The 16,392-nt window shown below is 38.9% G+C and overlaps 2 protein-coding genes across 2 annotated transcripts; both read right to left on the reverse strand.

Moving 5' to 3' along the window:
- Window positions 1-75: 75 nt before the first annotated feature.
- On the reverse strand, window positions 76-8,453 carry tesca (tescalcin a). Its single transcript, XM_062417410.1, has 8 exons — window positions 8,380-8,453; window positions 6,782-6,851; window positions 6,172-6,252; window positions 4,389-4,528; window positions 2,595-2,656; window positions 1,129-1,236; window positions 994-1,041; window positions 76-910 (listed from the first exon to the last, which is right to left on the reverse strand). The coding sequence occupies exons 1-8, from the start codon at window positions 8,438-8,440 to the stop codon at window positions 818-820; spliced, it is 663 nt and encodes a 220-aa protein (XP_062273394.1). The 5' UTR covers window positions 8,441-8,453; the 3' UTR covers window positions 76-817.
- A 261-nt stretch (window positions 8,454-8,714) lies between these two features.
- On the reverse strand, window positions 8,715-15,906 carry fbxo21 (F-box protein 21). Its single transcript, XM_062417545.1, has 12 exons — window positions 15,683-15,906; window positions 14,921-15,056; window positions 14,191-14,300; window positions 13,869-13,990; window positions 12,967-13,113; window positions 12,534-12,670; window positions 12,264-12,400; window positions 11,822-12,001; window positions 11,491-11,623; window positions 11,119-11,309; window positions 10,828-10,985; window positions 8,715-9,814 (listed from the first exon to the last, which is right to left on the reverse strand). Exons 1-12 carry the CDS (start codon window positions 15,904-15,906, stop codon window positions 9,573-9,575), a joined length of 1,917 nt encoding a protein of 638 aa, XP_062273529.1. The 3' UTR covers window positions 8,715-9,572.
- Between the last annotated feature and the right edge of the window lie 486 nt (window positions 15,907-16,392).

The raw sequence follows: 16,392 nt of genomic DNA on the forward strand, positions 1-16,392 counted from the left end.
TAAAAAAACAAAACAAACATTTTATCATAATGACTTTAATTTATTTAGTTCATTAATATGAATCAGTGCAAAGTCTTTAATAATTCATCTTTGGGAAAGTAAAGTGTTTTTATGTATTTACTTGCAGTCAAAGAATAGTTCATCATTCTGGGTGACTGGCTTTTTCTGGGTGGAACAACAGTATTTGGTTACACAAAGTCTCAGAGGGACACATAAATTAAACCTGCAACTATTCTGGAGCTGCAGAGGAATGGTACTGTATGTGCCAGCAGTCTCATGCTTTGGATGTTGTCCATAAGAGATGACCCATGGATGCCAGAGCAGCCACTGAGCATGACTGACTTTAAATAACGTGTCACTCTCTTTTGATTAAAGCAGAAAGAAACATTCACATCACACTGATTATATACAGATTTGTAAAATAGCTTCGTTTGAGAAGACAGAAAATCAGCAAGAGGTAGTGTCTTAGTTTGAAACATGATAAAATAGGACTGAGACAAAAGAGGGGAAATTCATCTCTTTGGAATGTATGACACTTGCTTTTTTCACAATCCATCGCTTGAAAAATGAATTAACAAAATGAATTAACTAGAGAAGTTACTCAAGTCTCTGAATACCTTTTCAAACCTTAAACTGCATAAACAGCAGGCAGTCTTTGCAGGTTGTATAAAAATGTACGTCTATGCCTATTTCCTTCCCTGTCCAAAAATATTAGTGCATATCTAATATCAAAAGTGTTTTTCTTCATTCCATTTAAGGGCTGGAGAAGTTCTGCTAAAAACAGCAGCAACATAAACATTTCTGTAAAAGAGCTCCTTCAAGACTGTGCCTTCCCACAACGCATTGTTGTGGTGTCTACATCCAAAAAGCGGATGTGCATCCTAGACTCCATCTCAAGGTCTTTTAAAATCTGTGGGCAGAAAAACATCATTGTGTCAAACATTTGTAAATTAGGGAAAAACGTGTTTAATGTGTTTTTTGGTAAGTGCAAACCTGTTCAAAATGCTCAAATGATATTCCTTCATAGAAGTCATCTGGACCCTGAAATGATAAAGAGACCAATTAATCTTCTACTTTGCAACTGTGAGAATTAATTTTAACAATTTAGTTTCTGCTAAGTTCCATTACCATGTGGGGCACATTTGTGCTCGCCACTTCCAACATGGCAGCATCTGCTATCCCCTTGGCAACTTCCAGCCCGATGGCTCCACTTTTTGACAGAAGCTCCTCCACCACCTTGGATGAGAACAACATTAACAGTCTCACTCAGTGGGGTTTAAACAGCATAAATCTTATAGTCACACAAGGAAACTTCACAGGGGTTACACCTCCAGATAACAGCAAAAATCAACCTTAATTCCCACATGTACAGTATATCATGCACATTTTAGATACTCAACTGGTTCTAATAACTTGATGCTAAAGGTAACCAACAACATCTAAGCAGAACAAGGATTGTTTGACTTCTGCAGTAGAGTTCTTACTCACCACTATATATAAAACCACTTGGATATCATTCAGTCTCAGTTTAAACTATTGATTTAACCTAATTTATCAGAGTCATTATGATGAAACACTTCTCATTCATATTCATCTCTGCTAGTACAAAAGCCAACAAAATGTAACAATTCATCATCCAACTAGATCAAACATCTAATAAAACCATCTGGAAAGACAAAATGTTTTTGGTTTAAATCTGAATAATCCCTGCTTGCATTATGTTCTATTTTAAGTGGGAAAAACTAATTAAGGAAGCAAGATGCTCTGTTTTTTTAAACCATGAGTCTTAAAATCTAAACTTCATTGGAAACTTTAATAACAGAAATGCTGTAAGAGTTACTCAGATATATCTCATATTGACATGCTTCCTGTGCTGTTTCCATTAATGCACTTAGAGCCCACTCACCACTCACTATTCATTTTAATGTAAATAGGCGAGCTAACTTTATATATTTCACATTTACAGAACTACAAAACGTTTAAAGTCCCTGCACCTCCATGATCCATCCATATGTGAATTGTCACTTATTTTGGCTGGTTTCTCAGAACTATATTGTTAAATACAGACTACTGATGTAATTCCCAGAATAGCTCCACCATACTCCATCCTGAGCAATATTGTCAGTAAGAATAACTGAAAATGTGTGGGTGTCCAGGGCCTTTAGCTTAGATGGAATATCAGTCAGGTCCGGTCATTTGATGCATTAAAATAAAATGGTATGTGGAAATTAGGTATGATCACATGTGAGGTGAATAAACTTTGCTTCAATTCAACACAAAAAAATCCTGTGGGTGCAGAACTGAACCAGACAGCAGGGGTTAATTTGGGCAAACAAAGGCAGGGCATTAGAACCTTAGAATCAGTTTTGCAATTTTGTAATAGTGGCTGATAAATATAATACTTCAAGATAAAAATCATGCGTTGTGCAGCTTTAAATACATTAATATATATCACATTTTCCATTATACACATTCTCCATTATACACATTTGCATAATTTCATGTCATTTCCTTTTAGAAAAAAACTACACATCACATTAAAGAAACATTGATCTGTACTCCAGATTGAGGCCTTTGTGGTTACGTCGTCTTACCTTCCTGTACTCGTCCAGAGTGATGATGCCGTCATTGTCTGTATCATGCATGTTGAACAGAACTGTGAAATCAAAAGAGAGGAATGAAGTGTTTGGTCCAATTTCTGAGAAACTTTCAGCCGTCAGCTTAAAGTACACAACACTAGTATATCAGAGGAAGCTGTGATTAGGGGAATGTTTGCCCAGATGCAGAGATAAGAGAGAACTAAATAGGCCGTAATGGCTGTTTTCCTTTAGGCCTGATCAATCGCTGTTAAAATGTAAAGAATCACACTGAGGCAACAAAACAAATGCCACTACATTCCTTTACGAGATTCAATCCCATGACAATACTAAATGTCCTGCAGGACATAAAAGGACTTTATTTGGCAATGTGCAACAACATTTTGGCTGTATTGCAAAGTTTAATGTTTCTCATGAGAATACAGAATGTCAGCTTCGATGTCAAATTGTCTTAGAAATGTCTCATCTTTTTTCTTTCTTTCCAATTATCAGTGTGACAGAAGGGGACAGCTGTGTTGACGAATGTTCATCCAAAAATAAAATCAAAAATCAAAAATGTGTGTAAACAACACAGTGACACAACAGGTGACACCTGAGACACACAGCTCAGATTAATGGTTTGCGTGAAGCCAAACAGGACTGGCTGTGATTGATTCTTAGAAATTGCTTTCAGGGTTCATGTTACAATGTTTTTTCTATAGGAAGATAAATAAAAAATTTTAAAAAATCACATAATGTCTGTCTAAGATTTCATGATAATCTATCCAATAATTCTTGAAAGATTTCACACAAAAAAGCAAACAAAGCACAAATGTGAACTTAATGGTGGTGCTTGACAAAAAGAGAGAATTCCTCCACTGCAAGACAGAAATCCAATTCAGCTTAAGATATCTAGCATTTTGAAGAATGGCCACAGCTACAATTACAGACACACCCTAGTGTACACAAGTTAGTAGAACTAAATACTACAGTACAACTACCTGGATTAACCTGCCAGGTGGCCTCAAGGCAAATTGCACACACAGGAGAGCTACTGAAATGAAAGTGATAGTGACTAGATGATAAATAATGCAGGGCTGATCGTTAATGATGATATTGAGTTTAAATGGTGCAATTCCACCCACCTAGTTTTGTTTTGGTGCCACAAACCAACTGGCCAAAACTATAGCAGGTGCCTTAAGTGACTCTCTGAGGTACCAGGCCCTGTGTTAGTTGTTAATTTGCCCAGTTGTTAATCAAGTTTTGCTACTTTTGAGTGAAAGCAGCACTCTTTCCGGATCATACAAGGCAGGTTGAGGTGAAGAAGAAAACATAAATTATAATATTTCGTTTTCAAAATATCTCCATCTCAGGAAGAGATTAAAATAAATGGATTATATCTATCAGTATAAAGGATATCTGAGGCTGAATTTGGGTCATGATTATATGGTTTCAAATGTTTCCATGCTTTTGACTGTTTTGGGTTGTGAAGCTTCTGTCCTGGACATGTTCCCAACCAATCCACGGGTATCTACAAGCCTCTCGAAAGTGATAGCTGAAATGCAGTGAGGAATGTGGTGCTCACACATGCAGCTATGCTTCACCACACTGTTTTTGGCAGGTTAGTGGTGACTGAAATGAGATACACACCAGTTGGATACCTGGACTGGTTGGTGCACTTCTTTTTCTAGTATTTTGTTATTGAGAAAAAAATGAAGGACAACACAGAGGAGAGTAAAGCTTCGGTGGAATCCTAGACTACCAGTTTTCTGCTTTGTAATAGTGTTATTAAAATAAAGTGCAGTTTCTTACAGCGAAGCTTCTCCTTTCTCATAACTTCCTTCTCCTCCTCTGTCGTCTTCAGGTTCGGAGGACGGAAGTGGGACATGACCATGAGGAACTGCTCAAAGCCAATCTCTTCAAAGTAGCCCACCTCCTCCTCATGCTGGTTCCTAAATTGCAGAAAAAAGAAACATCCCAATTTAGTTCAGTTTTGCCTGCTTAAAAATCTGACATTTTGATATTGGGACTCTGTTGGTGCATTCAAGACTATGGTCATATTTTCTTGAGTCCTACCCATTTTTACATTTGGTCCCCTTAGGTTGACACTGTGCATGTGACTTTTGTGAATGGATAACAGTCACATGGACTCACAGCTTGTTTGTTGGACAGTCTACATTGTGGTTTGACCTATTAAACTCGGCTTACCAAAGCATGAGGAACTGCTGCTTTTAAAACATCAACAGTCAGCTGTCTCTTTACAGCCTCAACACCAGGATTTTTATGTTTTTTCTTTCCTTTACTTAATGGATGAATTGCAGATTTTGTTTTCATAAACTGCACTGCAAAATGAAACAGATGATATCAACAATCGATGCATTAAAGTTATAGTCCAGACCGCCCAGGTTTGACTGACATTGTTTTCATCTCAATAAGCAAACAGAAGTAAAGCAGTAAACAGTTTGATTAAAGCACTCAACATTCCTATGGTTAATGTAACCCTCCATCTAAAACTAATGTTAATAAATCCTCTCAGTAACAGTGCTTGACTGCACATAGTCTGTGGAAGTAGACAGCCACACTTAAGGCCTTAAAATTAAAATGTAACTTATTGACATCATAATTTAGCCAATTATTAAACTGAACACAGTATGTGAAGTGAATTGTATTAGTCCTCATACAGTCTGTGTGTATGCGCCTGTGGTCAGTGAAGAACCTCCATCATATCAACAGCAAATAGAGGACGATATCTAATGTGTGACGGAATAGTTCAACATTTTGGGAAATATTTATATTTGCTTTCGTGCTGAGAGTCAGACAAGAATATTGATACCACTCGTGTTTGTATGGAACATATCAAGACACAAGCAGGCTCAGCTTAGCAGAAAGACTGAAAATAAGGAAACAGTCTAGCTCTGTCAAATGGAAACAAAATACCTCTGTCAGAACCTCTAAAGCTCACTAATGAACATGTTATATCTTTATTGTTTAATATGCACAAAAAAACGAAGTGTAAGAAGTTTTTACTACAAACACTAAGTACTTGTTAGCTAGTGTTAGCTAGCAGTGTCTGGCCTCCATGCAGTTAAAGGCCGACACACAGATATTAGAAGATTAATTATTACATATCATATAATAAGGGTCTGGTTTTGAGAGTGTTTTGAATATATTCTTTATCTGTGTCTTGAAAGGCAACATGCCATCATACATCAGCACTTTATTAAATTGGTCTTATAGTAACTACACGACACGTTCAAGTGATTATTTAATGCTCAACGTTCCCCGGACTAACACTGAATTTGATGAAACTGCTTTCAGTTTCTCTGCTGCATCATCCTGGAATACTTTACAACAGACACTCAAACGCAACACAATTGTTACTATGGACCAATTTAAAAATATGATCTCCAGCTACTCTGCTTTTGAATGTAACTGTTTTAAACAATGTTTCTTTTTGTTGTTGTTTGTTTGTTTCTTCTTTTGTGCCCTCGAGATTTAAATAAAGTTAAATTAAAAAATAATATCAAGACAGTCCTGATAATAGAAATAGAAATGGCCATTTACCAGCAGTGATGTATAACTGAACTGTTCCCACCTTTTATCAAAGAAGGCTTCGATGATTTGCTTTCTTAGCGGATTGTTGTCGAGAGCTGGTATGCTGGCCAAGCATTCTTTGCTGCAGTGCGACAAGAGAAAGAAATATCATTATCATCATCGTCATACACTACAGTATCAGCAAGCTTTAATGACACTGGACGTTAATTGTGGGAAGTAACAGAAACTCTCTCAAAAGTTAAACTGTCAGGACAAATAGATTACAAGTTGCTTCCCTTTAAAAAGAAAGGAGGAACAAATGCTGCACATGGCAACCCTATCACTGCTAGTGTGCCACTGTGACAGTTCTGAGTGTGTGTGTTCATACATGAATGAATGTGTGTGTGTATAGACATAGTACAATATGTCAAATGCATTGACATATTGTATTTGGCTAATGCGTGTGGGTGTGCATTAGTTCAGCCTGCGTGTTTCACCATATGTGCTTGTTCATGCCTGTGCCAAAGATACCCACAATTCAACACTCCATCTACCATGCAGGTAGTAGGTGGTAGGTTTTGACTGACTGAAAATAATGAATGGCTTCTATTAAAAACCACATACAGTTTCACAACAAAGCTTTTATTTGTTTTTGTGTATTTATTTATTACCTTATTGTTTCTTCATTTTGACTCAGTTGCTTGAATCTTTTGTGCAGGTTTTGAATCTGCTCCAAAGAAACTAAGAAAAACAAAACAAAGCAAACAAAATCAACAACATGAAAGTATGTCACTAATGCATACACCCATAATCACTCCACACCCACCAACAGATCTCTTTCATTCATTTGATTGTTTAGAAGGCATATCCAACACACATTTTAAATGGCATTAAACAGAAGATTAAAATCACTCATTTGTGTATTTTCTTTTAATTGTAACATATTGGATTTTGGGTCTGAATGAAACTTTTTTTTAGTATCAGAAACTGATCGGGTGCAGCTCCACTATCAGTCTAATGGCTAAGCAAACAGTGGGATTGTCTTTTTATGCCATTTCAAAGGGTTCCCTGAATCATTAACTCACTGTGTGGACTAGTTGCCACACACTGAAAGGTTTAAACATGATAATCTGGCTCTGCCTGCTCCCATATCTAGACAGGGTTGGCATTTTCAATTGTTTCCATAAACAGTGGTGTTTATTTTGACCATTATTTCCTCTCACTGTAGCTACTGAATGGATGTTTGCAGTGTGTGGTGAAGAATATGGTAACAGCCTCATGCAGAAACAGGTTTGCTGGCTGGTGTAGGCAGTGTGACATTTAAATAATAACACAAGAGGTGGATGGCTTTCATCAATTTCAGTAGATGACGATGCAACGGACAATTAACTACAATTACATGGGCCAATTAGCTAAGTACACAAGTAAACAACAACAGACAACTTAGGTCAGTGTAACACTAGCAAGTGTGTGTAGCCTGTTGCTGCAATTTCATCAGATAGTCCAGAACATATAAATCCATAAAATCTCCCACTGAGCCCAGAAAAAGGGGGTCAAAGCCCCACCTTGAGGAAGTGAAGGCAATAAAACAGTTCAAAGTCTCACCCATACAGTCTCAATAAAGTTAGGCTCTGTCTGGGATGCAAACCTTATCCCCACTACTTTGACTGTGCATGCCACTGCATGCAAAGATTTGTCCTTAGATTCTGCCTTTACTAAAAATACATTTCTTCTTCTGCTGCTGCTTCTGCTTTTTGTTTCATTTATAACTTTTAATCTTTTGAGGAAAAAAAGAAGAGACACCACAACGGATGAGGGAAAGTGTGTTTAAGATTAGTTGGATTCGTTTTACCAATATCAACATACAAAGATATAATACAAAATCAGATTAGTTATGCGTGAGATTACTTGGTTTATGAAGTTAACCGTTCTCTTTAAATTCAGGATTAATACAAAGTAGAGAATAGGCTAAATCAAGAACGGTGAAATTTGAGGCTTTATTTGATCAATGGGCGACGTTTTGCATAATTTGATTGTTTCTTCCTTATTTACTGATCTCAACAATATTGACTATAAACATGTATTAATACACATGTACACTTTGGACAAATGGAAATCTGATCATCGTACCAGTCATGTAGCCTAAATCTTTTATTTTATTTCCTTCACGACCCCAAGTTGTCACGTTTTGTACACTTTAAAACAACTTAACGATTTAACACTAGCAGGTTCTTGTATTACACTTTTTACAGATTTTTAACCTACTTACATCCTGTTTTCTCCGCCAGGTCCTGGTATTTGTGCCTGGTGCGCGTCTGTGAAGCTCCCATCGCTGCTGTTCCAGCCGTGCGTCAGGGCGCAAAATCTGGTTGGACTGGCTCAACGATTCAGTGCCGCTGCTGCTTTATCGCACTGCTATCGGCAGGTCAATGCAACTGTAGGCTGCCAGCGTCTTGGCCACATCTGGCATCCTCAAGGTCCTAAATCCATACAGCCTGCCGATAAATGACCTGCTGTCTTCTTGTTTCTTGTTAGTTTCCTGCAGTAAATCATGGTTAGTATTGTGCATCGCGTCATTTTAAGTAAAAATAGTCAGAGAGAAACTAGAAACTTGAAGCGCTTTATTTCTTAGTTTCCTGAAAGCTCAGAGTCATGTTTCAAGTGTCCTTATTGGTTCCTCTTTGTTGTTACCATGAACAGCTCATCAACACTGACGAGCCAATGACATCCTACATGTTTCACTTGTAAATATACAGAAAAAAATTAAGATACTCTAGAGAAATGTGAAAGTTAAACTTTCAAGTGCATGAAACTTGAATAAAAGATGGGAAGCTAAAAGTAAAGTCAATTTACAAAGTATTTTTTCTTCATAGTCTTTTGTGTGGCACAGTAACTGTGGGACTAGGTTATATGCTGAGGGCTTGTTAGACTGGTGCTGGGAGCAGGGAGGTGTGAGGAGTTCAGGAGCATTCCTTGGTTTTAGGTGAAGGGAGATTTACAGCACTTGGATACCCATCCTGAATTTACTCCTCCACTTAGCCGTTGAATTTCCATACTCTTTTTTTTTTTTTTTTCTTCTTCTTCTTTCAAACTCAACTTCATCATTGCATTAGATACTATACTATACACTATAGTATTTAAACATGGTGGCCACAATGATCATTGGTACAACAGTACCAATATGTCTCTGAACCTTTTGGTATCATTTTTCCCTCACAATCGTATGGACCTGGAAATATTAAAATATGTTTTCCAGTTGTGTGTTGAACATGACTGAGTTGCTACACAAATTATCACTTTTATGGAAATACTGTAAACTGGTTGTCTTTTACAAAAACCTTAATGTCACACATGCCCTAACGTTGAGTATGTGAAGTAAACAGATAAGTGGACTGTGAATTGAGAATGGGTGGCCAGTAATGTGTTTAGCCTATGTTGGCAGCGTATTGGACAGTGTCTTTGCTACATTGGCATGGCTTGGTGGTTGTTTTGGTCTGTGGCAGGAGCCTTTTCCTGGTTCCCAGAGCCAGGTGTCAGTCTGTGATAAAGCTCCTGCACCGTGCCGAGGGTTTCGTCCATGTCCTCTGGGTATCGTGTCTGCAGTTCTTCGTTGGCAACATAGTGGGTGTCGGCGAACTCTGAGAAGTAGCGACCCACCTCCGGGTGGCCGATCTCCAGAGGGGCTGAGTGGGGCTCCAGGTTCTCTGTGGAACAACAATGAAGTAGTGTGATGTTCTTTAAAAGAGACACATGCTATATATACACACACACACAGTAAATTTAAATGTATGAAATGAAGTTGAATAAAAAAAATTTAAAAAAAGAGGATATCAACCCAGAACAGTGCTTGCCATAATCAATACAAATATAGTCAGGTCAAACACACATATAGACATGTAACGTTTATTAAGAAAAGTTATAATTCAGAACTTCATGTCTTATAATGTCCCTGTAAAGCATGTTGAGCAACAGATGCAAGTGATCAATACAAATCCTCCTTGGGGATCATTATAGAGCAGCACTCTGAGCAGGTAAGCATGAGGTGTCTATTAGGGAGAGGCTTTCATGAGCCAGAGCATTTTCTTCCAAAAACAGTGATGCAATACTTCTTATAATCAAGATTATCTTTTAAGGAAGAACCAAGCATGAAGTGTGTCATGTGTCATTTAGTTTTTGTGCCAAGGTGCAGGTACAAAGACATTCCAATGTCCCGCCTGCAGTTAGATTCATAATGAAATGTAATATTTCATCTGTTTATACGCTGTAGAGTTTGTGGTACAGATTTCCTCTCTGCACTTTCCCTTGTTCTTGTTTTAGTAGCTAACATATTCGATTTGTTTATGTTCCAATGTTATTCAAATTCTGCAAATCAAATTAAAGAGGCACACAATATTTGTCATGAAATAAACTGGAAAAAAAGAAGGGGTGCATTTCTCATCGCAAATGGAAATAAATAAATCATGATTTATTCATTTTTTTGTATTGGGCTATTTCACTAGATTTATTACTAGTCATTGCCTAGACGGTGCAATGATACATTCTTCCAAAAAGGAAATTTATCGAAGATTTTACATATTTATGATTTATTTTAAATGATTTATTTTAAATGATTTATTAAAATGTATTTATTTTTATTTCATAAGTCATCTAACAACCTCTAAACACCCGTTCACCACAAAGACTTTATCATTCCAGTGCTGGTGTGTGTGATCCATACCCTGTGCTGCGTAGCGACATGTTCCGTCCTGAACAAGGACGTTGTAGAAGGGCTGGTTGGCACCGTTGGACAGCTGGTGGACCCTCATGGTGGTGATCCACTCCTGGCTCATGGTGCACTTTGGGTCCCAGCCATAGATCACACAGTTATAACCTGACCTGTTGGAGGAAATGGAACAAGACAGACACACTTGTGCAATCTTTATACAGGAAGATTGCAAAAGGATATATTCAGTTAACAGAGAAGATATTATGGTGGAGCATTGCTTTACCACATGTTAGCATGACCCACCTCTTGTGTTTCATGATGAGGCCCACTGAATACTGGACCTCCAGGTGTTCTGGAGCACTACGCCTCTTCACCTCAGGTGCCACAGGATGTTTCTTATGCTGGATGTGCTCCAGTGTGTGCTGCACCAGGTAACCCACTGCCCCGTGCTGGGAGGGATCTAACGCCTGAATGTGCTGCAGGATGTCTAGCACCTGGGAGAGAGGATAAATATCAGCAGATGGAAACTTTGAGTGTCTCTGAGCTGGGCAACAGCACTGTGTGTTACAGATTAAACTAGTGAGCAAAGGCCTGCTTTATATTGGACGGTAGATAAGACTTTGTGAATTGACTTCTATCACAGGATTAGAAAAGAGCATCAGGTTGTGTCCTCACCTTTTCTGGCCAGATGCCCAGGTGGAAGTAGAGGCGTGCTTGCAGCAGCAGGTACTGCACATTGTCTGGGTTGATAGTGAGGTAGAGGTCCAGCGAATCTCTTAGCAGCTGATAGGATTTTTCATTGCCCTCCCTTAAGAAGAGATCGCACAGTGCAGGAAAAGTGATTCAACCAGAACATTACATACATTTATTCATTTAATTCCAGCTACCATCAAATAGATTCCAGTCAGTTTTTAAACTCTATAATCTATTTAATAAGTGTGCTAAAAACAGACTTCTCCTATGGAAAATATTCTGTTGTAACAGTTTAATGTCCAGTTTCTCTTACCCTCTTTTTCCAATGTTAAGCAGGTTTCCCACCATCCTGAGCAGCACCTCCACAGTATTGATGGCACTGTAGTAATCTGCCGTCACCTGGTGGCCAATGAGGTACTCGCACTCCTTGGCAGTCAGCTGTTTGCCTTTGCCAAAGGCATCAATGTAGACAAAGTCGTATATGTCCTCACTCCTGCAGGAAGTAAGTTTAGTAAATCTAAAATGAAAATATACTGAACAGACACACACGCAAAGGTTTGATTTCTACTTTCAATAAAATAAATAAATCCAGAATGAATAGTTATAGTATATTATATTTAAATAGAAAATAAATTGAACAATCAAATACATTTTGCTTTTGCTCCAAGTATGGTTAACTTATGATTCAAGCTCGGCTCAGGTACATGAATAACAGCTCTACTCTTTATGTTTAGAGTGATTGAAGTTATATTCACCCTCTTGGTTTTTGGCACCAGCGCAACAGGAAGTGATTAGGAAAGTTGACAGGTTCCAGCTGAACACCCAGCTTCCGGGCCAATGTCATGTAGAGAACAGACAGGCTTATGGGGATGCCTGTATGGCGTAGTAGCACCTAAATGGAAAAGAAAAAGTCAATTAAGTGAAATATTCTACGTTAATTTTAGATAATTTTTGTAATTTTAATTTTAGGAAAAGTTGGAAAAACTTGTGATGTAAAAATACACAACATTTGATAGGAGTTCTACCTGGTGGATGTAAGAGTTGAGAGGGTTGTAGTAGTCAAACTCATTGCCTTTGTACTGAAGCTGCTCATACAAGACAGAGTTCAGGGCACAGACCACCTGCCTCTGGAGCTCAAAGTCCTCCAAGACAAAACAGTCACCTGCAACATACACAAGATACAGAGCTTCATAAGAGTTTTGGCACAAAAGGAAAATATCCAGTACATGTCAAAGGTTCGGACACACCTTTCTGTTCACTTGAATTAGAAAGTGTTGGTTGGTATTGTTGATCTTGTCCAACTGACATCTTTGTTCAAATAAGTGTACTTGTATTTTGTTTTTTTCTTAATATACTGGGAATGGGCCTCAAATATTTAGTGCTGATGCATTTTGAACAAAAAAAATTCCCACAAACACAACTCTTCATCCCAAGTTTTGCTCCTTTTCGAAAGCTCACCCTGGGCGATACGTAGGCTGGGGTGAGACGAGTTCTTGATTCGCAGCATCTTCTTTACTTTTTCTGTGATCTCATCCATCTGGGCTGATATGCTGTCCACTGTGATGTCAGCCAAAGGATTACAATACTGATCCACCAGAACAGCACCTAGAGGGGCAGGTAAGAAGAAGAAAAGGGGAGGCATGAGGTAGAGACGCTTATTGCAAAACAACTTCATACACATCAACGTTGAAAACTAAAATCTGTCTGGATCACCATCTTCCTCCTATATCAAAAATAAAAATAAAACAAACTATAAACTATGCATCCTCCTCAAGAGTTGTGGTTCCCAAAAAGGGTGCAGCAAGATTTATTGGCTGGCATATTTATAACTGTACATTTCTAATTATATCTCACCACATCCAAAATGTGTTTTTAAACTGTGTCAAACCCAGAAGAAATAAGCCTGCTGATAACAGCTCACAGTTGTCAATCATAGTGACACAACATGGTGTTCAGCTTGCGAGTTTTACAGGTATACAGCGGTAAGAAATTACAACTGTCATCATGATTGAAGGATTTATCGCTGTAACAGAGCTCAGAGAAACACTAATAAATCTCAGATGTCAGCACAGTCTGACACGACTGAACCTGAACAGACCAGAAGCTACCTGTCTAACACATCTGTCACATCTGTCAGTGAAGCTCAGGAGATACACTGAGACAAAACACCCCTTATTTGCCCACAAGGATGTTGAATATGAAAGAAGTTGAAAAAACTAAAAATGTAAGTGAATGTTGCATCTCAGCAGAAGACTAGAAACACATTTGATATCATCATGACAAAGAAGAAACCAAAGAAACACAAAAAAGCCCACTATGAATGGGTTGGTTGAAATAACTTTGGGAACCAAGGGTCTCACCTTCTAGTGCCGACTGCTGCTCGACAGGCTGTTCCAGGAAATTCTTCAAACTCCTCAGGATGTTCTGTTGTCTCAGGAAGTAAAGGATTTTTTTTGCATAGTACTTCAGGGTCAAGCTTTTCCTAATGATGTGCGGAGAAGGAGAGAGAGCACATTAATGGTGCAAGGGCGAGAGTTTGCGCAACACAACAACAAGAGCTTTCATAATTACAGCAGTCTCTGAGCGGATTAACGTGATCAACAAACAATCACATTAATGATTGCAAAATCCATCGTGCGGCAAGCGGAGACGTTTTTACAGCGGGCGCAGTGTTGCTCTCACCTCTTATCTGAGTTGAGTATGAAGAGGAGCTCGTCTTCGCAGAAGTGCTCTGGCATCCCGAGTGACTCGATCTCTGCAAAGCTGTCTCCCAGAACCTGGCCAACGCAAGGCTGAGTTACAGATCTCTGGGTTAGTTTGGAGCATGGCAAGGTGACGTTATATTGCACAAACATGCAGACCACACACACACACACACACACACACACACACACACACACACACACACACACACACACACACACACACACACACACACACACACACACACACACACACACACACACACACACACACACACAATTCAGACACAAGTACCATGTTTTAAAAAAAAAGAAGCAAATTGCATCTCTGAAGGACAAATTTAAGCTGATCCAACAAACACAAATGCTTGTACCAGGCTGCAGCTCAATCTATAGAGCTGCAACAATCAGTCAGTTCATCGATTAGTTGCCAACTTTTAAATTGATCGCCAACTATTTTGATCCAGCGTCTCAAATGTAAATATTTTATGATTCCTTCAGTCCTCTACACACTATGAGTTGTGGACTGGTGTCACCTTTGGCTCAGGGAATCAGCGATTACCATTTTTCACCATTTCCTGACCTTTTATGTACCAACTTATCGATTTAATGAGAAAATAATTGACAGATTAGTTGATAATGTAAACGATAATTTGTTGCTGCCCCTTCATATGTCTTAATAAAGTATTCCCAATTAAAATATTACTTACAACCTCTGTGAAGAATCTTTTGGAGATTGATTCCACTGTCCTTCTTATTTGTATACCCACTCTGTGGCGTGTTTTGTATTCTTTGAGCCAGTCACAGCACTCATTCTGACGGTAAAACCTCTGCAGTCTTGGCCATCTGTTGACGAAAGGAGTAAAACAGTTATTTCAGCATCACTCTTGAACATGCCTACAATTATTCTGAGGTGCCTCAAGCAGCATATGACATGTTACAATTAATGAAAGTGGTTATCATCCTAATGCAAATGCTGTTTTCTCTTTGCAAAAAAAAAAAGAAAAAAAGAAAAGCAATCGCGAGAGTAATGTGGTGCTCGCAGCCAAGTCAGTCAAGAGGAGGGCTTAGCTTTTGGCAAGAGCTGCACTCTCCTGCAGATCACAGGCTTACATGCAACATTCAAGGTCACGCAGTTTCATTTTGGGCTGTTTAGGGATTAAGTTGCAACTTGTAAAAAGGGTGTGAAAAGCTAAGATGCACACACTTCTCTGTTGTCTGCAGAGTAGAGATTTGCCGCCGGCCTGGCGTGAGGATGAATTTGGTGCATCAGCAAAATGTCAACCGCTGACAGCTGGCTGTAGCTCGCAGTAAACCAAACCCACCTTTAAGTAGCTGTGCAGCGATTTAAGCCTCTCATAAAGGCAATGAGTGAATAGACAAAGGGGGGCTAGCTTCTGTAGAAAGTAGGGGGAAATAAACCTGAGGCCAAACCTACGAAGGAATAAAACACAAGAAAAATATGACAGCACCTGAGTTTATACTGGTGTCCCCAGACCTTTCCCCTTCCGTGGCAAACGTCTTGCAGCCGCTTGCAGCAGCAGGACACGTTGCAAATGTCGACATGTTTGAGGGCAGGGAAGCACAAGATGTGTTCGAGCAGCTCGGTCGGCAGGTCGGTCAGTTTTTTAGTTTGGTGCTCGGAAATAATCCCATTTAGACTCGGATGCCCCTCTCCGGCTACAGACGTCGCCATCTTTACTGTTTACCCCGATTACCTCATCGTTTAGGTCACGCCCCTTTATGGCGCAGGGGGCGTGGCAGGTGAGGAGTAGTGCAGCGTGATTGGCTGTCAGGTCAGAGTTTAAGGAGAAGCTGTGCTGCCTTTAAGTTCCCCGGAAACTTTTGTTCATGTTGAAAACATTGTAGTAAAATGTTTTGTTTTACAAAGAATGGAAAACTTGAAACATAATATGGGCAAGTAAAGCATAACAGTAACAAAATCCCAACAATTTAGGAAGAATAGTGATCACATAAGACGCAGAGAAGCAGGAAATTCCCACAATTGAGAAGCTGAATCTGGGGAATGTTTGGCATTTTTGCTTGTCATCATCATCATCATCATCATCATCATCATCATCATCATCATCATCATCATCATCAGAAGAAGAAGAAGAAGAAAAATAGTTGCAGTTTAATTTTTCTGCCAATTGATTAATAAATTAATCGAGTAAACACTTCA

This window comes from Scomber scombrus, chromosome 4 (genome assembly GCF_963691925.1).
Source record: "Scomber scombrus chromosome 4, fScoSco1.1, whole genome shotgun sequence".
NCBI lineage: Eukaryota > Metazoa > Chordata > Actinopteri > Scombriformes > Scombridae > Scomber > Scomber scombrus.

What these genes read in the sequence shown, in the direction of transcription:
- tesca (XM_062417410.1), bottom strand. Translation starts at nt 8,440, where the DNA reads ATGGGAGCTTCACAGACGCGCACCAGGCACAAATACCAGGACCTGGCG. An exon ending in CAAAATGAAGAAACAATAAG is followed by an intron (nt 6,253 to 6,781) that starts GTAATAAATAAA and finishes GTCGCACTGCAG; the next exon opens with CAAAGAATGCTTGGCCAGCA. An exon ending in GAAGCCTTCTTTGATAAAAG is followed by an intron (nt 4,529 to 6,171) that starts GTGGGAACAGTT and finishes TCTGCAATTTAG; the next exon opens with GAACCAGCATGAGGAGGAGG.
- fbxo21 (XM_062417545.1), bottom strand. Translation starts at nt 15,906, where the DNA reads ATGGCGACGTCTGTAGCCGGAGAGGGGCATCCGAGTCTAAATGGGATT. An exon ending in GCAGCAGTCGGCACTAGAAG is followed by an intron (nt 13,114 to 13,868) that starts GTGAGACCCTTG and finishes CTGCCCCTCTAG; the next exon opens with GTGCTGTTCTGGTGGATCAG. An exon ending in TGGGCATCTGGCCAGAAAAG is followed by an intron (nt 11,310 to 11,490) that starts GTGAGGACACAA and finishes CCTCTCTCCCAG; the next exon opens with GTGCTAGACATCCTGCAGCA.